Source organism: Citrus clementina, unplaced genomic scaffold (assembly GCF_000493195.1).
Source record: "Citrus clementina cultivar Clemenules unplaced genomic scaffold, Citrus_clementina_v1.0 scaffold_9, whole genome shotgun sequence".
NCBI lineage: Eukaryota > Viridiplantae > Streptophyta > Magnoliopsida > Sapindales > Rutaceae > Citrus > Citrus x clementina.
In genome coordinates, this window is record NW_006261964.1 from 8,630,991 (window position 1) to 8,652,469 (window position 21,479).

Consider the following 21,479-nt stretch of genomic DNA (forward strand, 5'->3'; position numbering starts at 1 on the left):
GTGCGATTGTATGTTGGTGCGACAGGCGCCTGTCGTACTAAATTTGTGCGACAGGTAACATGTCGCACCAACATACAATCGCACTGAAACTCTCTTGTCGCACCTGATCACGTGCGATGCCTGCAGGTACCGAGCTCACAGCAACTTCAATTTTTACCCATGCGCCACCCACACCAACAAATTCACCAATGCCATCAACATCACAAACACTTCAATCTTCACTCACCATTACCAACACAATAAGAAAACGACAACATAAAAGAAGAATAGAAAATAGAACTTGCTTCAAAATCTAGGGTTTTTGAATTAACATTTAATTTCATATCTTGACCGAAATTTTGGTGATGTTGACTGCCGAGGATGGACTCTGGGAAGCCGCCGGCGATGAGTGACCACCTTTGGAGAGAAATCGTTGGTTAGAGAGAGAGAGAGAGAGAGAGAGAGAGGAAGTTTGGTGAGAATAGAAGGGGTATTTTCGACACTTGAGAGTGTTTTTGACTAATGTTGATAAGAAAAAATTTGAAGGGTTAAATATGAAAATTACAAAAAAAAATAGGTTAATTTTGTAAATTTCCCATTCCCATCATTTCCACATATACACTGTCTCATATCTCTAGAAATGAGGTAGAAGAATGTGCCAATTGATAGAATTTTGTGAGGGGCATTTTCATCCATAAATTCGACTACTATAAATTCTCTAACCGATGCATTTAATTTCTTATTAAACTCACTTGTAACTATTGCTTTTAATATATAATTAAAAACGCTGCCTATTAAACTTTTGATTTAATTTCCCAAACTCATTAAACACATATTAAGTTCATGATTTAATTTCATATTAAAATCTAAATTTAATTGACCAAATTAAGAATTTAATTAGCAGTTACAAATTATAAATTTTAGAATTAATTTCATAATAAATTCTAAATTTAACTAACTATTGCAATCTCTTAAACTCATGCTTTTATTCAATACAGTGAACAAATATATTTTGAGAGTCAATTTTTTATTCACCCCAACATCATTTTTCATAGACAAATACAACATTTAAAAATTATCCTTAACTATCACCGACACCAAGCAAATCCCACTTACAACTATACTTTCGAATAGCAATTCTTGAGGAGGTTCTGGTTCCCTCGAAGGTGGAAATAACCAAGAATATTAATTTTGATTTATTGATCTCTGTTTATACAACCTGGCCAGGCCGTAGGTCCTAGGGTAGCTACTGTTGAATCTGTACCACATATTAACAATTTTAATTTTCCTTTCATGAGTGTTGCTGTCTAGTTGCTGGCTTTGCTGGTTGCGACCTTGAGAGACAGCTCACACACTTCGTACGAAAAATGTGAGTCAAAATGATAGGTGAGCTACCTCAACCCCAAACGACCACATTATGTGGTGACTTTTCGTGGTTAATTAATATTCACCAATAACGTCACCTTTTCATGTGTGAAAAGGCCAATCCCTCAGTTACAAAATAAAAAACGTCAAAATTAAATAGGCAACATAGTGGTAATCCCAAACTAAATAAATATTCAAATAAAATTTAATATATATATATATATATATATATAACTTCTCAAATACAGGTGTTCTTAATGATGGTTAATGAGCCGTGCTGATAAACATCGGCCTATACGAGCTCATGGGCCGGCATGGCACGACTCACTAATTTGATGGGCCGTGTTGATTTTTTTTTATAAATTAATTACAATAACAAAATAAGTATTAGTATCCCAACGAAAATATTATCGCTCTTTAAAAGCTTAACTTATCTTAATTTTATACTTAAGAAAATAAGTATGAGTATCCCAACGAAAACATAAAAGCACACCAATTTTAATATATTAAAGAGATAAATATATTATACTTATTTAAAACAAGAGATATCTCCGCCGAAAATTATTCCTTTTTTTTTAATTAGAGATAAATATATTTGGCATTTTTCATCGTTAATTCGATATACGTTTGATGCGACTGAAAATGCTCCTGTCTATTTTGAAAGCATCGTGATTTTCAGTCGCATCGTCATAATGTCATACTCGCGATGCACGGCCACTTGGCGCCCTCATTGAAGATGCCAGAAAACACAGCCAAATAACTCAATCATGCATGCAAATAAACTACTTTTCAATAGAAACCTAATTAAATAGAAACACGAAAGTCAAAGATATTGTAATCGCAGATTAATGCAATTATAAGTAATATTCTTTGCAGTGACTTGAGGAGAAGAAAAAATTCGAAGAGTGGAAGAAGCCGCCGGCAGCTTGATAACTACAAGTATTGATACTATCATTAACTTATTTATTATTTTGTATATTAAAAACTTTGGGCTAATTAAAATCTGTTAAATAGTTTTTTTTTTTTTAAACTTTTGATTATAACCAAACAAAGAGACATAATAAATCTCCTTTGACATTCCTAATGTAAAGGGTCTTTATCGAAGTTTCTTCCTGTTGATTCTTTCAAAATAGTCGGTCCAATATTTTAAACTAATATCAACAGTCATTTTATGTAGTTACAACTTGCATGGCGTTAATAACAATTGTAAAATGGGGAAATAATTCGTGAACCACTCGTTTGCCATTTGGTGAGGTGGTTGATATCTCATGAGCTCATTATCAAGATTGATTGTTCAAGTGTACAAATAAATTTTCATTTAATTTAATAAAGGGTGGAATTATTTACACTTTAAAATTTATTTTTTTATTATAAAAAATACCAATTATAATAACTACTATTGAAGATAATTTATTATGAATTAATATAATATAATTACTTTGAGCATTTATTATTCAATTTATAATTTTTTTACTTTAAATATTAAAAATTTTATTTCTAACATCTTGAACAAAACTTATTTGAGCAATAAGTAAATCACTAATTTTAAAATATTTTAACTGCGAGATTTGAGAGACTGTTTTGATTTTTCAAAATATTAAGTTAAATTAAAGTATTATCAAGATGTTTATATATCTGCTTGGAAGAGGGAGAGGAAGCGCAAATTGAAGCCAAATCAATTGTTCCATCCAACAGCAGCATAGCCTAACTTCTTCTGCGAATTGGATTTATTTTTTTTCAATTGTTTTGTAGGCAAAGAAATGAGTGTAAAAATAAATTAAAAATATTCTTTAGTAAACAAAACTAATAACTAAAATTGTGTTAAAGAATTTGTTCACAACTTGACTTGATTCCATTTTTTGTAAGTATATACTAATTTTTAACCTTTAATTTTGCTGTTCATCATAGATTTCATGTTGTTTCACTAAATTAATTAAATGGTTAAGTTAGGATACTTTTGACATTTTATGAGTGTACAAAGTTAAATTTAAATTATTAAACTTAATAGATGAGTTTAAGAAGTAATAGAGTATTCAAAATAATTTTTGGAGTGCAAATAGACTTGCCCTTTAATAAATGATTAAGATTAATTCTTTAAATAAGAGAGTAAAATTTCTCTTAATTTAATAATAATAATAATCCTTCTTTAGACTAAATTAATCTCATCAGACTTCTAACTTCATCCGAACTAAGTTGTAGATGAACTATATCAAAATATTTGGAGACAACTTTTTTATTATAAAATTGTATTGTAATTTTAAGAGTAGGGGCCGCTATAATCCTCGTATCATATCCACAATTTGGTTACGTTTTTAGTGGCCCTGCAAGTTCAAATGGCTCATTTAATTTGCATGTTCTCTTCAGAAAGTCTATGTTGCTATTTCTAAGGAATGCTATCTAATTTTAGTGTTATTTTTTTTCCAATTAAAAATATTATATCATATTACATACTGTTGGAAATTACTCATCATTTAACAGTCGGATAATAAATCACTTTCCTTCCTATATATAGTTAAAAAAATAAATAATTAATAATTTTGATTAAATAATAAAATATTTTCAATCCTAACTTGAGCTAATGTGCTAAGAACTTGTTTGATATTGAGGTTAGATAGTTATAATTTTTAAACTACATTATTAAAGTGTTTGGTAAATATTAGCCGCTATAGCATGGCGATATGATTTTTCACTTATATGATGAAAAACATATTATATCTTTAATCATTTTGTCTAAATTATATTTATTACATACTATTAACTTTTGTTTAATAGGTACAACTTTTTTCTACATGCTACAACACCTTAATTTCAAACATGACCTAAATTAATAATCTCACTAAATACATAAAATAATAATTTCTTTTCGAATCATTTAGGGTGCAATCAAAATATAAACTAATAATTAGACAAATATAAAAATACTAATAATAAATAACATATAAAATTCACGATATTTAGGAGCTTTTCTTGACCACTTCAATTTTCTCAATTCATAAGAATCCATCTTGATAATTTGAGGCTAAAAATAAAACTAGTGACCAACATATTTATAAAGTTTTGTTCTATGTACTTTAAGTATTTGAATATTCTATCTTCTAAGTTATTAAAATTAAAAAGTATGTACAAGAATTTTATGTCTATGTGCGATATACTACATTAATTTTTGCACTTATATGTACATGTTCATAACATTTATTAATATTTCTTGTATATAGATGATAACTTTTGAAATTCATATATGAATCTTGGTCAAAGAAACAGTACTTATATGAAGAATTGAAGATCATAGAAGTAATCACATATAAAAGTCTTCTTAAATTAATAATTATTTATTTACTGATAAGTTAATAAATTATCCATTTATTGATAAACAGTTAAACTTGCTAAAATAATCTTTGTTCTCAGTCCCAACAATATTATTTTACAAAAGGTTTGGGTGACATTTGTTTTTTTTTTTTTTGGGGGTCTAAAATTTGAATAGACTAAATTAATCTAAATTCTGAATAAAGTTAAATGTCAAAATCCGAATGACATATTTGTTTCTTTCTTTTTTGGGTTTGAATCACTAAATATAAGTGTTAATTTTTTTGTTTTTGTTTTTGCTTTTAACTTGAAAGATTCTAAAAAACTATTTTTACATTTGTTAACTTATAAATTATAAATATTAAATAAATAATAAACATTTCAAAAAATATAATAAGATAATATATTATCATAATATAAATCATGTTGAATTGAATACAACCCTTTAATATTCTAAATCAACATATATTAATTAATTTTATTGAAGTTTACGATATTTCCATATGAAAAAAGATTATAAGGATTAATAATACTAATTTGAAGAGAATAAAATAGTCTACCAGTATATTATCACATATATAAAAAATAGTATATCACTGTATTATCACAAGTTATAGGACAAGTAATAATGTTGATTAATAAATTTTACTTAGGTAATGATAAAAATTAATTAACTATATAGGGATATTTTATAGAATATTTTTTAATGATGATATTCAAATTTTTGAGATTAAGTACAAAGCTAAAAAAATTGACTTAATAACATAATAATTGAAAATTGTCAATAAATAAATAAAAAAACAAACAGATTTAGGGCCAGTTTGGGAATATTGTAACTTTTAGAATAATTGTTGTTAGCAGTATTGCAAAAATAATCAGTTGTTAAGAGAATCAATTAAGTGTTTGGTAAATTTTGTTTTCAGAAGTACTGTGAGTTTTGAAAGCAGTTATGGACGTTTGGTAAATTTTATTTTTAAACTTCTGAGAGAAAAGAAATAACTAAAATGTACATAATGTATGATAAAATTTACTTATACATATATATAATACTTTTAATTGTGTATTATAATAATTTTTACTAAAAATAAAATTTATAATATACTGATTTTATTTTTTTATTTTCATCTTAAAAAATTAAAAATTAAATTTATAATATAGTGAAATAAATTTAATAATAATTCGACCTACAAATTGCTATTAATGAATTATAATAAAAATGTATTAAAATATTGATTTTGTTTCCAATTTGAATAAGGATAATTTTGGGTTTAGGTAATAGTTTTAAGGATATTTATGGAATTGTGTTAAAGTATAAAATTGATTCTCAAAATTAGATTCTAAAAGCAATTCATTCCTTAATTTTCAAAATCAGTTATAGGAGGGTTGATTTTGACAAAAATGATTTTGATTTTTTTAACCAAACACTGAAATTAACTTTTAAAATTTTCAAAATCACTTTTAAACCTCTCAAAAGCAATTTCAAATAAGTCCTTAATGACTTAACTCATTAAAGTTAAGTCAATTAAATCAGCAAATAAAAAAAAAGTACCTTAACTATAGATAAAAAGTGAGGTTCAAATGACTCGCATGTATACAAAAAGTAGATATTCTTTTAAATATTTAAAAGTAAATTTTATCTATTTTGGGCTTGAATTTGTTCATGTGCATTTTCTAATAGTCTTATAAGAATTCAATGTCTTACAAGAGTTCGAGTCCTTATATATTTGCTAAAAGTTGACCTAGAAAGGTTTGGTATACTTATTGAAATATGAATTGCATTGATAATCTAATACTAAAGAATATACACATTGTATGTATGACATTATTTGGATAACAATAATATTAGCCTTAAAAAGTTGGGGTAAAAGATTTGTATGTCATTAGCATTATAGATAATACGATATTATCTCATAAAATTACGTGATAATTTGTTATTAAGCCTTATCAATTTTCGTTATAAGTGGTAAATTTGTATCGCAATTTGCAAGTGTATTACTGAATACTAATTCTGATAAATCTTCAACGATGTTTGATGCTCATTCATATCACGTGACTCTCACGTTCATGATAACGTGTAAAGCGGCCTTCTCCATCTCATCCTACCACCTACTACCCAATTGGGTAACATGGGGGAGTGGGCCCCTCTCACATGCAAGTGCAAGATACACCCCGTCATGGGCCCCACATTCTCAAATATCATCAAATTAAATAAAAAACACCAACAGATATTCAGATTAAGTGCATTTTAACCCACTTGGACTTATTTCTTATGTAGGTGCAAAGTACAGAGTCACAAGATCCCCGCCGCCACGTGCGGTGTCTGTGACTCAAAGGTCAATATGAATTAACTTCAAATAATTCAACCCAAAAACTAATATTTTTTAAACTTCCACGTGTTACAATCTCATTGGTCTAGTGACGTGTTTATTGAAGCTCATTGGGGGAGAGAGAGAACAGCTTTGTTTTGGTCGTCCTTTCTGGGCAGGCCGTTGTGTTGCGTAAGCGGCCAGTACCTTCCCGCTTTTCATTTTTTCAAACTACCCTCTTTGTTCACCAATATTTACCTTTTTGCCACTAATCTGGAAAAAGGAATAATGGAAAGTTGGAATATCCACGTGAGGTAATTAACTAAAAGATCGACACACAATTTATATTATCACGTTCATCATAAGTACGGTGCATTTTTCTAATCTTTTTCCTTAATTACCGTTAGAAGGGCCCATATCAACTTGGAAAATATAATCGTCATTCAGTGAATGCATCGGACGGTTGTGATTGGGTAGGCATGATCACAGGAGATATTTGCCGAGTGTACGTTATTAAAAAGAAATAATTGCAAATCGGCCAAAAAACGACATCCCCTCGTTCCCTTCCAAAAGAAAAAATAAAATAAAAATAAATTAGAAACGCAACAAAATAAAGTTAAAAGAGGAGAAACCCTCATTTCTCTCTCTAAACAAAAACACATTCGTTTCAAACTCTTTTCTCTCTCTTTAAAAAATGGAGTCCCTGGACTTGCAGGTTTGTTGCATAGACGACCTTCTCGACTTCAACATAAACGACGACGAGTGCGGGAAGCCCACCAAGAGACCCAGAAACGCTTTGTCGTCCGTTAACCGAAACGGTTGTGACTTTGACGTTTTCGAAGCCGGTGATGATACTGACCATCTGTTCCCTGTAAGTTTTTTGTTGATACCCATCATTTCCCTCTCTTCTGGGTTTTCTGGGTCGAGAGAGAAAAAGAGAGAGAGAGATAGGGAGGCCGAGTTTTGCGCTGACTCGGCCTTGACTCGATTGGGTGTAGGGTTTGGGCCGGGGTGACTCGGGCGAGTTCTTCCGAGTACTTGGCTTGAAAAATCATGCCGTTTGACCGGTTGCGCAGACAAGATATGATGGATGGTTCAAAAGACAGTTTTGCCCTTCCTAAAAATAAATTCTGGAAGGGCATTTGTGGAATTTAACGTTCCGGTGTCATTATTCTTCTTAGCTGTATCTCACGAGGTTAGCGGTACTCCAATAAATGTACAGCGACTTGACAATTCATACGCGTGCCATTTACTCCTAATCAAAATAAAAAGACAATATTGCCCTAATAGTTGAACATTCTATTTCCCACTTGTCTACATCTCCGTAGTTTATACGCATGCATACGTGTCGACCGAGTTAAACCCGAGTCAACTCACCGTTTCGTCGCATTTTACAGGAATGTGCAGAAGAAGAACTCGAATGGCTCTCGAACTTTCCGACAGTTGAAACATTCGTCGACATTTCCTCTAACCCCAACATCTTAAAGCAGCAAAGCCCAAATTCGGTTCTAGAAAACAGCAACAGCAGTTCAAGCACAAGCACTAATGGCAGCACTATCACCAATGGTAACAACAATAGCAACAGCATTATTATGAACTGCTGCGGGAACCTGCGCGTGCCGGTGCGTGCCCGGAGCAAGCTTCGCACGCGTTGCCGCCGCGAGCTTCTGAACCAGGAGGCTTGGTGGGGGAGTGTTCACGGGAGTGTGAAAGCTGCGAAACCGGTTGTTTCGAAAGTGATTATAGGGAGAAAATGTCAGCATTGTGGCGCTGAGAAGACCCCGCAATGGCGGGCTGGGCCAATGGGTCCAAAGACGCTTTGTAATGCTTGTGGGGTTCGGTTTAAGTCCGGCAGGCTGGTGCCGGAGTACCGGCCGGCAAACAGCCCGACGTTCTCGAGCGAGTTGCACTCGAACTCGCATAGAAAAGTGGTGGAGATGAGGAGACAGAAGCAAATGATGGGGATTGAGCTTGGGGTGCTGGGTGTCAAGCCTGTAGATAAAGGGTAGAGTAGTTTTAGTAGGTCCTTTTTAATTTTTTTTCCCCCTTCTTTAGTTTAGCTTATTTAGGATTAGTGGGTTTCTTGTAATCAAGTCAGATAGATTTAGTACTTGGTAATTTGTTTTGGGAAAAAAAAAATTTAATTAGAAAAATTCTGCTTTTATGTGTGTTTTATTGTCTGGTTTATGTGTTCTCAGTGGAATTGAAAGCAAGTCGAGTGTTAATTCTTTTGCTTAATTGCTTTGGATGATTGACTGGAGAGTGTAGATGGTGTGGATTGCTGGAATGAGGATTTTTGGTGAATTTTATTGGTTGAGAGTTGAGTTCTTCGTGACCTGAGAAGAGTGGCTGTCATTGTTTGTCCATATTTTTTAAGCTAATTCATTTGTGAATTTGGATGGATGGTGGATGGAGCTGTAACACAACTTAGGTTAGATGTTGGTCGAGATTGAATTCCTTTACTGTTGAGGGGAGATACTGTAACTTGTATTTCTCGCTTATTTCTGCAATCCACGGACAGAACTAGTTTTTGCATGATCATGTATTGTTGATTTGTTTATCTTCATATGAAGTTCATTTGTCCAAAATTGTTGCTCAACGCAATCAAGGTTTATGTGAGGACTTATAGAGCAGTTGCTCTTTAAAGGGTATCTTTAATTTGTAAATTGTTTGAAGTCTTTGAACTCTTTCTGCATTTTTAGAAATCTCGTGTCTGGACTCTGGATGGCATCTGATGAACCGAATAGATTTTTGGTACTTTTTCAGTCCTGAAAGTTGTGGCAGAAACACAGCTTGAACTTGGAAGTTAATGAACTTTTTGGCAATTCACCATTCACAGCAGTTCATGTTATGATTCCCAAAGTTGCTGGAATGATGCCAGGTTTCAGCTTTGGGTTTATACTGCAAGGATATGATAATGGCAACTCCGCAATGGCAAAATATCTCGCTAATTTGTGCTTGTTAGTAAATCAGTTAAAATGAGTTGCTCACATCGGTTAAGTTTGTTTGATTCAAGGCCTACAATTATTGCACATGGAGTGTTCTTACCTCGAATAAAATTTGTGAAAATATCATGACATGTTTTTACAGGTATATTCTTTGAAAGCAAGGCTGCCTGCCTGGTATGGATGCCCTTCTAGTGTTTGATGAAATGACTAGAGAACTACTTTTTCATAATTATCACCAAAACATATGGCATCTCTCGATTACTAGAGCATTCGCATGTGAACCTTTCACATGGGAGGCCGCATGATTGGAAAAAAAGAAAAGAAAAATAAATTGTTTTAAGTATTTCTAGATGAGATTATTTACATTTAAAAAAAAAATTAACACCTATTAAATTTCTCATTATATTTTTTGAATTAAATTTTTTATTTTGAAAATATAATTTTATCAATTAGTTATTTGACTTTATTCTCTCTCTTTTGATCTCTTTTTTTTATTAAAATTTATCATGATACATGAAGTAAATATTACATTTAACAAATAAAATTGTTCATGATGAACAAATTCAACCCTATTGTAATCTAAACAAAATGAAGGGATCAATATCCATCATGTAAAAATTAAAAAATAAAAGTTTTATACCATTTTAAATCCATTAGATTTTTTTTTTGGGTCAAATCTTGGAATCACAAACGCTAAATAATAATAATAATAATAATAGATAAGAACTAATAATATTTCAGTAAAAACGAAGAGAAAGACAAGTTTATTTAGCAAGAAAGAATAAAAGAAAAAAAGAAGAAAAATTAAAAGAGAGAGAAATTAGTTTAGGTTTTGACCACAGTTGCAGTAGAGAGAGAAAGTAGTTAATTAAGAGTAATTTTTTATTTATGATAATTAGTGAATTAAAATAATAAGTTATAATTTAATAATTATTTTAATTAAAAAATTGGGTGTTGAAAGAAAATTAATAGGTTGAAATAGCCTTTCCATTTTGTAAAATTTTATATGGCTAATATACCTAATTTCATAATAAAGACACATATATCATATCACTTTTCAAAACTATTAAACTCAATGATTGATATCTATTTGGTAAAGGCCTGAAAATCATCTCCTCGTGACTAGGGAAAAATTCATATTTTATTATTTTAAAATTTCTTATTTGTTGTTTTGATTCCTGGAAAAAAAAAGGAAAAAACTACCTATTAATTTGTTCTTCAAGATTTGATGGATATAATTTGCAAGTATATGAGGATAATTATTGTACAATTGGTGCAGTGTAAATAGTTAAACCGATATTGAAAGCATATAAAAGCTTGGCTTGGGTGTTTGGTGCTATGAACGAATGAAAAAATAAATAACAAGCTTTGTGGGTAAATTTAAAATTTTAAGAGTGTACAAAATAAAAGTTATTATTTTTTTTAAATTTAATGAATGAGTATTCTTAGTAAATGAGTGTTCAAAATATATTTTAAGGTGTAAATAATCTTACCTAAAATTAGGTTCAAATATCTATTAAGAATATAAATTCATGCAATTATATTGTAGACAAGAGATTGTTCAAATATACTTATAAATACTTATAGGGGTTGAATGAAGACTCTAACTCTTATCCCCCTTCAACTTGTATCCTTCAAAACAGAGCAATGTGTGGTTTGTAATTACAAAATGTCAATAGATCCCAAATTATAAAAATATATGTAGATTGTAATCATTTATATATATATATATATATATATATATGTTTCAATCAAGAATTATAAATCGTGGGAATATCTGAGAAAATGTATAAATTATGTAGTTTAAGCGTTTTAAATTGTTAGTCTTTAAAACTCTACAATTTTAAAATTTTTTCAAACTTTTTCTATACTTTAAAATCCCAGATTAAAAAAAAACTATATATATATATATATATATATATAAATTATAAGATAATATAAAAATCTATCGAAATCACTTCATAAATCTACTCCTATCAACTCTCTAACTTGAAATTTTGCTACCTATATTATATGTTTGGGAGAGATACTGTTTGGGATAAATATGTCGACGAGACCAGGAATGACGAGCAGATATCTGATGGCAGAGTTTTGCGAACCGGTGTGTTCCGTAAAAGCCTGGTGCGCGGAAGAACAGGAGCAGAAATATCTTGCTCGTCCACGATGTTGTCATCCGCGAGGCCAATTTCCTATAAGAGGCATACGGCCATTCCGGCTAGAGGTCGATAGGCGAGGAGACCCGGTCGACGGCAGTGGGCAAGACATGCTCTCCAGCCCGAGAATCTAGGCACGACAGCCACGCCTTCCCCTGAGCCGTGGCGTAACACGCAAGATCTCACAGAACCACGACAGCCACGCTTTCCCCTGAACCGTGGCGTAACACGCAAGATCTCGCAGAACCACGACAGCCACGCTTTCCCCTGAACCATGGCGTAACACGCAAGATCCCACGTTTGCCCATAACGCAGCAGTCAGAGCCCCAGACCGTCTCGAAGAAAGCGGAAAACTGGGATTCAGAGGAAGCCTATAAAAAGGTAACCAACGAAGGTAAAAGGGTTGGCATTTTTTGAGACAAAAGAAAAAAACCACGAAAAAGCCATAAGACCTGTGGCAAGCATTCCCCGAACCTTGATATCTGACTTGAGCGTCGGAGGGTTTGCGCCGGGAGAACAACCGGCGTACTCTGACTTGTCTGTGTGTGCAGGGATATCTGGAGAAGAAGCATTACTAGGAGACCTCATAGTCGTGGGGAAGTTGATCGAGCAGAGATCCTGGTCGTAGAACGAGGAGAACCGGAATCTCGCATCAACATTTTGGCGCCGTCTGTGGGGAACCAGAGCAAAAAGCTTCTGTTGATAGCAAGAAGAGGGGTGAAGTAAGCGAAAAGCAATGGAGACAGGAGGAAGTAGTGCACAAGTGGGTGATATGAGGCTTAACGATTCCGTGACGCTGAGGGAGATAGTCAGTGAAGTGCGGGAAAAAGTCATGTTCGACCGGATGGAATGGATGGAAAAGCAGATGGAGACCTTGACAACCATCCTGCATGAGCTGCGGAGCGAGCGAAGGGTAACCCAAGAGGGAAGGGTGAGAGGTGGTGGAGTGGCACCAGGTCCCGATAGTGCGGGGAGAAGTCAAACCACAGGGAGATTTGGTGGTGAGAGGGGTAACGTACCTCTACGGGGAGAATTTCATAGAGAAAGAGAGCGGTCCCCGGCAAGACAGACTTGTGACGCGGACGGCGGGGTGGTGAATGCAGAGGAAACAGAGTTGAGGCAACACTTGCAAGATGTAGAGCAAGAGCGGGATCAAGTTGCAGCACGTGACCCTGGTCGTGCAGGGCAGCTGGAGGAGGAAGTGCGCAGACTAGCGCAGATAATTGACGACATGCAGGGGAGGAACAGGGCCCCTGGTTGGAGGATAATGTTGGACGGAGAATCGCCGCTCGCAGCGGAGATCATGAGGGCTGTTATTCCGAGAGATTTCCGCCTCCCCGACCTCAGATACTCGGGAAGAACTGATCCGCTGATGAACATAGAGCGCTTCAACGACATAATTGGGGTACAAGAACTATCTCAATCCCAAAGGTGCAGGGTGTTCCCACTATCCCTCGAGGGACGTGCACGAGAATGGTACAGGAAACTTCCTCGGGGCAGCATTAAAACCTTCGAGCAGATGTGCCAGGAATTCGCAGAGCAGTTCAGTGGGGCAATGTCACCGGAAGATGACATGATGGAGCTGAAAAGCATGAAACAGGGGGAGCAAGAAACCCTTCGGGAATTCATCAAGAGGTTTCATCGGGCTGTCCTCGACTTGGGAGCCTTCAACCACCCTCAGGCGTTAAGGGGACTGAAAGAAGGGGTGAAGATAGGAAGGCTGTGGTACAATTTGAGAAGCCCAGCTATTCAAACGTATGCGGCCGCATACGAGCAGGCTAAAAGAGACATCGAGATTGAAGAGGAGAAGGCTGCACGGATCAAGACAGACCAGTTAGAAGGGTTGGGGAGGAAAGAGAAGAAGGCATTACCAGGGAATGGGCCGATCAGGAGGAGGGACCACCAGGCCTCCGGTAGTGGAGCAGGAGGTAGGGTCACCGCTTACCAGCCTCATCAGAGGCCACCACAGTATCAGCACAGCAGGGCGCAACCTCCTCGTTCCCCAGCTAGGGAACCTTGGACAAGAAATGATCCGGCATCTAGTGGTCTTCATCAACATTCCCACGGTGGCAGGACGAGCAGACCAGAAGTACTTCCACCGCCCCCAACTCAGAGCGGGGCAAACAGAGAAAGAGCAGTGAATCTGATCGACCAGAACCAGGACTATAGGCGGTACACCCCCTTGAAGATGTCCCTGGATGAGGTATACGAGGCCATAAAGGATCGAGGGCTGCTGCACCTCCCTACACCAATAACAAAGCTACCCAACAGGAGGGATAGAGGACGTTATTGTAAGTTCCATGGCACCCATGGCCATACCACAACAGAGTGTAGAGATCTCAAGACCCAAGTCGAAGATTTGGTGAGAAATCGGTACCTGGACGAGTTTATGGATGTGACTTTTCCGATGGTGGCCACGACAGATGAAGGGGAGCAGGGTGATAGAATCTTGAGGCGCGAGCAGCCCGCAGTAAGGGTGATAGCTGGGGGCCCAACGTTGGCCGGAGATTCAAACAGATCGAGAAAAAATTATGCTAGGTACTCCATGACCAGTAAAGAGGTACTCCTCAACACCCCAGCAGCCAAACGAGCAAGGGTCAGGCAAGTGCCAATCATGTGGACGGATGAGGATGAGGAAGGGATTCTATACCGCCACGAGGATGCCTTAGTCATCAGGGCTACGGTCGCTAGCAAGAAGTTTGACCGGATACTGGTTGATACAGGGAGCTCAGTTGATGTGTTATTTAAGTCAACCCTGGAAGAGATGGGAATAGCCGACCGAAAGTTGGAATACACCAACACCTCCTTGAAGGGGTTCGGAGGAGGGAAGCTGGTTCCTCTGGGCGTGGTCGAACTGCCCATCACAATTGGGAGCCCCCCGACAGAAAGAACAGTGATACTGGACTTTGTCGTAGTGGATGAGGAAGGTCCTTACCAGATGATCCTAGGTCGGCCATTTTTAAGGATGAGTAAAGCGGTGTTGTCCAACCATTATCTGGCTCTGAAGTACCGGGTGAATGGGGTAGTAGGAGTGGTACGAGGAGACCAGAGGATCGCAAGAAGCTGCTACTCCTCGGCAGCAAGGGAGGCAATGCAGATAACATCCCTCGATACCCGAGTGGAAAACAAGACTGGCAGACAAGAACCTGTAGAGGATCTGGAAACAGTGAGCATGGGACCGGAGAACCCGGGAAAGACGATCAGAATCGGGTCGAGACTTAAGAGAGAGCAAAAGCAGGAGTTGGTGAAATGCTTACAGGCTCATGCTGATGTGTTTGCCTGGACACATGAAGACATGCCGGGGATTGACCCTGAGGTAGCGTGTCATAAGCTGGCAATAAAGAAAGGTGCTCGGGCAGTAAGGCAGAAGAGGAGGTGCTTCAACCAGGAGAGGTATGAGGCTGTAAATGACGAGGTGGAGAAGCTCTTGAGAGCAGGGTTCATTCGGGAAGTCAGTTACCCAGAATGGATATCAAATGTGGTGCTGGTAAAGAAGGCAAACGGCAAGTGGAGGATGTGTGTGGATTTCACAGACCTCAACAAGGCGTGCCCAAAAGACAGCTTCCCTTTACCAAGGATCGATCAGCTAGTAGATTCAACGGCTGGACATGGTCTGCTTAGCTTCATGGACGCATTCTCGGGATACAACCAGATCCCCATGTACGAGCAAGATGAGGAGAGCACGGCTTTCATCACTAACCAAGGTTTGTTCTGTTACAGGGTGATGCCATTCGGTCTCAAGAATGCTGGGGCCACCTATCAAAGGCTGGTGAACAAAGTCTTTAAGCCGTTGATCGGGAAAACCATGGAGGTGTACGTGGATGACATGATTACCAAGTCCAAAATCCCGAAGGAACACGTCAGACACCTCGAGGAGACATTCGAGCTTTTGAGGAAGTATAAGATGAAGCTCAACCCGGAGAAGTGTGCTTTTGGGGTCGAGTCAGGGAAATTCCTGGGATTCATGGTGAGCCATAGGGGGATTGAAGCAAATCCCGAGAAAATCCAGGCGATTGTGCAAATGACGTCTCCTCGTAACCTGAAGGAGATGCAGAGCCTCACGGGGAGGTTGACGGCGTTGAGCAGATTCATATCCAAGGCTACAGATAAGTGTCAGCCATTCTTTCAAGTGATAAGGAGGGGAAAGAAAACAGAATGGACCCCAGAATGCGAGGAAGCCTTCCGAAACTTGAAGCAATACTTACAGCAAGCTCCGCTGCTGTCCACACCGAGGGATGGGGACAAGTTGTATCTGCATTTGGCGGTATCGGATCGGGCCGCCAGTTCTGTTCTGGTGAGAGAGGAAGAAGGAGTTCAGTATCCGATATACTACACCAGCAAGGCCCTGCTCGACGCTGAGGCCAGATACCCACCATTGGAGAAATGGGCACTTGCCCTTGTGGTTGCTGCTCGGAAGTTGAGGCCATATTTTCAAGCCTTCCCGGTCTCGGTAATAACAAACCAGCCATTGCGTCAAACTCTGCACAAGCCAGATGCCTCTGGTCGGCTCGTCAAGTGGGCTGTGGAGCTGAGCGAGTTCGACATAGACTATAAACCCCGCGCGGCGATAAAGGCCCAGGCAATGGCCGATTTCGTAGCTGAATTCACAGAGCCCGAAGTATGCTTAGATCAACAAGATGCAGCTATAGGCAATGACGAAACTCAAGTATGGCAGATGTCTGTGGATGGGTCATCAGGGGAGCGGGGTTCAGGAGCAGGGATTGTCCTGGAAGGCCCAGAGGGGGAGGAGATCTCTTATGCTGTAAATTTGGAATTTGCAGCCACAAATAACCAGGCAGAGTATGAAGCCTTGATAGCAGGTCTGGAATTGGCTAAGGCCGTGAAAGCAGACAGAGTTAAGATCAGAACCGATTCCCAGCTGGTTGCGAATCATGTCAGTGAAAGATTCCAACCAAGAGAGGAGAAGATGGAACAGTACCTGAAAATAGTCAGGCAGATGATGGGGAAGTTCGAGGCAGCGGAGGTGATACAAATCCCCAGGGAGCAGAATAGTCGAGCATACATTTTGGCGAGGATGGCAGCAGTAGTCGACCCAAAAATGCCAAAGTCGGTCCCTCTGGAGGTGAAGTCCAGCCCAAGTATCGAGCAGAATTTGGGGGTGTTACGGATAGAACAAAAATGCTCGTGGAGGGACCCGATAGTTTCATACCTTAGAGACGGGGTATTACCACCGGATAAGCTGCGAGCTCGGAAGATTAGGGCTCAGGCCTCGAGATACACGATGATCGATGGGGTACTGTATCGGCGAGGATATACACTACCGTTCCTTCGGTGTTTGGATGAGGACGACGCGGATTACGTGCTGAGAGAAGTACATGAAGGAATTTGCGGAAATCATTCTGGCGGGAGGTCCCTGGCCCACAAGGTTCTAAGGCAGGGATATTTCTGGCCGACAATGCACCAGGACGCGCAAAAGAAGACCAGGGGTTGTGCAAGCTGCCAGAGTTTTGCAAATTTCTCCAACCAACCACCAGAGAAGCTCACCTCCATGGCCTCCCCTTGGCCATTTGCTCAATGGGGAATTGATCTAATCGGCCCATTGCCAAAAGGACGAGGAGCAGCAACACATGCAATAGTTGCTATAGATTACTTCACGAAGTGGATAGAGGTGGAAGCCCTTAGCAGGATCACAGAGAAGAAAACAACAGACTTCGTGTGGAGAAACCTGGTCTGTCGATACGGGATCCCTTATGCCTTGGTAACGGATAATGGCAGGCAGTTCGATAATCACAGCTTCAGGGATTTCTGCCAGAACCTCGGGATAGAGCTGAAGTATTGCTCGCCTGCTCACCCTCAATCGAATGGACAAGTAGAAGCAGCCAACAAGACCATCAAGAGGCTTCTGAAAACCAGGCTCGGAGCAAAAAAGGGTGCTTGGGTTGACGAGCTGTCAGGTGTGCTATGGGCATACAGAACAACCCACAAAACCGCAACTGGGGAGACACCGTTCGCTTTGGATTTCGGACATGAAGCGGTCGTGCCGGCTGAGATAGGAACGACCACACACCGGACAGGTCATTTCAATGAGCAGGAGAACGACGAGCAGATATGTTTGAATCTTGATCTGCTAACGGAAAGGAGGGAGCAAGCAGCCGAGCGATCAGTCACTTACCAACAAAGGGTTGCTCGGTATTATAACCAGAAGGTGAACATACGGCAATTCAGGGTCAGAGATTGGGTACTGAGAAGAGTGAATTAGAGCACCAAAGATTCGACTCAAGGAGTGCTGGGACCGAATTGGGAAGGGCCATATAGAGTCAAGCAGATAGCGGGACCCGGAGCTTACAAGCTGGTCCGCGCGGACGGCCACGAGGTGAAACGCCCATGGAACGCAGCACACCTCCGGAAATACTTCCAGTAAGACTTGTTCACATTTGAAAGCTATTTTCGCTCATGTTCATTATCGTTTATCTTTCACGCTTTATGTCCGAACTATTTCATGTAAGTCAAATCCTGCCATTAATGGAACGTCGCGGAATTTCATTCGCTCGAAACCGAGAAAAATCCAAGGCAGGCAAAGGCTCGCCAAGTCTCAAAGCCTGTCTTATGGCGAGACAGAAGCCAAGCGTGCCGGGATCTGCTCGACCGCGAGAAGGCGAGCAGACTCCAAAACATTCGAAGAAATTCCCAAGGCACGCAAAGGCTCGCCAAGTCTCAAAGCCTGTCTTATGGCGAGACAGAAGCCAAGCGTGCCGGGATCTGCTCGACCGCGAGAAGGCGAGCAGACTCCAAAACATTCGAAGAAATTCCCAAGGCACGCAAAGGCTCGCCAAGTCTCAAAGCCTGTCTTATGGCGAGACAGAAGCCAAGCGTGCCGGGATCTGCTCGACCACGAGAAGGCGAGCAGACTCCAAAACATTCGAAGAAATTCCCAAGGCATGCAAAGGCTCGCCAAGTCTCAAAGCCTGTCTTATGGCGAGACAGAAGCCAAGCATGCCAGGATCTGCTCGACCACGAGAAGGCGAACAGACTCCAAAACATTCGAAGAAATTCCCAAGGCATGCAAAGGCTCGCCAAGTCTCAAAGCCTGTCTTATGGCGAGACAGAAGCCAAGCGTGCCGGGATCTGCTCGACCACGAGAAGGCGAGCAGACTCCAAAACATTCGAAGAAATTCCCAAGGCATGCAAAGGCTCGCCAAGTCTCAAAGCCTGTCTTATGGCGAGACCGAAGCCAAGCGTGCCGGGATCTGCTCGACCACGAGAAGGCGAGCAGACTCCAAAACATTCGAAGAAATTCCCAAGGCATGCAAAGGCTCGCCAAGTCTCAAAACCTGTCTTATGGCGAGACAGAAGACAAGCGTGCCGGGATCTGCTCGACCACGAGAAGGCGAGCAGACTCCAAAACATTCGAAGAAATTCCCAAGGCATGCAAAGGCTCGCCAAGTCTCAAAGCCTGTCTTATGGCGAGACCGAAGCCAAGCGTGCCAGGATCTGCTCGACCGCGCGAAGGCAAACCGAATCCCAGGCATTGAAAAATCTTCAAAGGCATGCGGCAAAACCATGAGCCAAGCCAGGACCTGCTCGTCTAGACAAAGACAAGCAGATTCTCAAACGAAAATTAATTCATAATTACAACACAAGAAAGTAATCAAAAAACATTTTTATTAATTTGTTAATGATTAACAGAGGGGATAATCTTCATGGACATTGTCCATTACAATAAAAGAAATATATCAAAAAGACGGCGGATCAGTGAGCCGAGCAGCATCGGTTGGCTGGACCTCCTCAGGTGCGGGGGGGGTATCGCCAGTTGCGTCCGGGGGGGTGCTCGCCTCGCCAACTTCAGCAGGGACTGCACGAGGAGGAGAGTTTTCCTCCTCAATCACGATCGGCTCTACCCCCTCGGCATCTTCCTTGGCCGCCTCCTCATCCATATGCCGAGCGACACCAGCTGCAAGGTCATCCATCTTCAGGTCAGGGTGTTGCTTCCCGAGGACGGCCATGATGCAACGATAGGAATGCCGAAGTCCCTGGTCGTACTGGTTGTCGGCCTCCCTCTCCAAGTTCTCGACCTGAGCTCGGTGGGAGTCACGGAGAGATTCGAGCTGAGCCTCATACATAGCCTTCTGCCTTTGCAGCTCCTCCTCGAGGGTAATGGCTTTTGCTTGAGCAAGTGATTCTCGCTCAATCAGCTTCAGATTCTCGAGATTCAGCTCCCCTGCTTTCTCCTCGGCAACGTCAGCTCTGCTCGTCGCCGATTGAATATCCTCCTTCATCTTCCGGTCGTAGCGGCTAACCTTAGCCTTGTAATAGGTGGTCATGCAGCTGAGGTGGAAAGCGCTATGCTGCATGGCCCCCACCAGCTCACCCAAGGTGCGGCTGTTAAAGCCCTCCATGTCCTTCTTGCTCACGGATTTAGTTAACTCATTGAGGTAAGGGACCAGATGTTCTGCTCGGCTGTCAGGTAAGCGAGATCGAGGTCCGACAGGAGGAGAGGAGGTAGCAGGATCTGTGGGTACTCCACTAGCTTCCCCGACTTTTACAGGAGCCGGAGGTAAAATCTTCAAGGGTGGGGCCTGTGGCACGATGTTGGCCCGCTTTGCGGTAGGGGCATCCTTACTCTCGTCCCTCTTCGTGGTTGGAGGTCGAGAACGTTTTCGGGTCAGAGCCCCAATCACAGCGTCCTCCATCCTATGGCCAGGAAGTATCAAGCGAGACTCGAGCAAGTTGTATGTGGTTAACAGTTCCCGACTCGAGCAGGAATTGACTAGAACAGCCTCAACCCGTTTGAGCTGGCCAGGTCGGAGTGGGAAATGAACGCCCCAAGAAACTACAACACAAACGGACACTTGGTTAGAAACAAGCCAATAAAACAAGAACATTTATGGATGCAAGGCATCTGAAGCGAGCAGGCAACCTGGGACCGTGAAACGGGGTGGGACTCGATAATCCTTCCCGTCCATTTGTGCGACCTGACCCCAAGGACCCCCAGCGAAAAAGAACTTTTTCTTCCAATTCCCACCACCACCAGTAGGGAGGTCGGTTATAGGTTTCCTGCTCTTGGTGCTAGATTGGAAGTAGTACCAGCCGGCATCTTTGGGGCTGCTCTTTAGCTGGTACAGGTGCTTCACCTCATCAACCGTGGGCTCGCTTTGGCAACATCTGTCCCACAATATGAACAAACCAGAAAGCACTCTCCACCCATTGGGATTTAGCTGACCAGGAGCTAGATTTAGCCCGTTAAGTATCCGGGCAAAGTAAGGTTGCAAGGGACACCTCAGCCCGTACTTAAAGCTGTCCAGATACAGGGTAACATATCCCCTAGGAGGCCGGCTGGGAGCATCCTTCTTTCCCGGGACCTTGAGAGGTATCTCGCCAGGAATGCTATACCTCAGCCGGAGGTCCTCGAGCTCATCAAACGTGGTCGTGCACGTCATGTAATCAATAGCGTAATCCCGCGATAG

At 40.0% G+C, this 21,479-nt stretch overlaps 1 protein-coding gene across 2 annotated transcripts; it reads left to right on the plus strand.

The window, feature by feature from the left end:
- The first annotated feature begins 7,555 nt into the window (after positions 1-7,555).
- LOC18033244 (GATA transcription factor 1) lies at positions 7,556-9,525 on the plus strand. 2 transcript variants are annotated; one of them, XM_006420465.2, is made up of 2 exons: positions 7,556-7,824; positions 8,351-9,525. In XM_006420465.2, the coding sequence occupies exons 1-2, from the start codon at positions 7,648-7,650 to the stop codon at positions 8,960-8,962; spliced, it is 789 nt and encodes a 262-aa protein (XP_006420528.1). In that variant the 5' UTR covers positions 7,556-7,647; the 3' UTR covers positions 8,963-9,525. The 2 variants fall into 2 exon arrangements, with proteins under 2 accessions (XP_006420528.1, XP_024038779.1); XM_024183011.1 differs by having other exon boundaries at positions 7,652-8,148.
- Positions 9,526-21,479: the final 11,954 nt, after the last annotated feature.

What these genes read in the sequence shown, in the direction of transcription:
- LOC18033244 (XM_006420465.2), top strand. Translation starts at nt 7,648, where the DNA reads ATGGAGTCCCTGGACTTGCAGGTTTGTTGCATAGACGACCTTCTCGAC. An exon ending in ATACTGACCATCTGTTCCCT is followed by an intron (nt 7,825 to 8,350) that starts GTAAGTTTTTTG and finishes CGCATTTTACAG; the next exon opens with GAATGTGCAGAAGAAGAACT.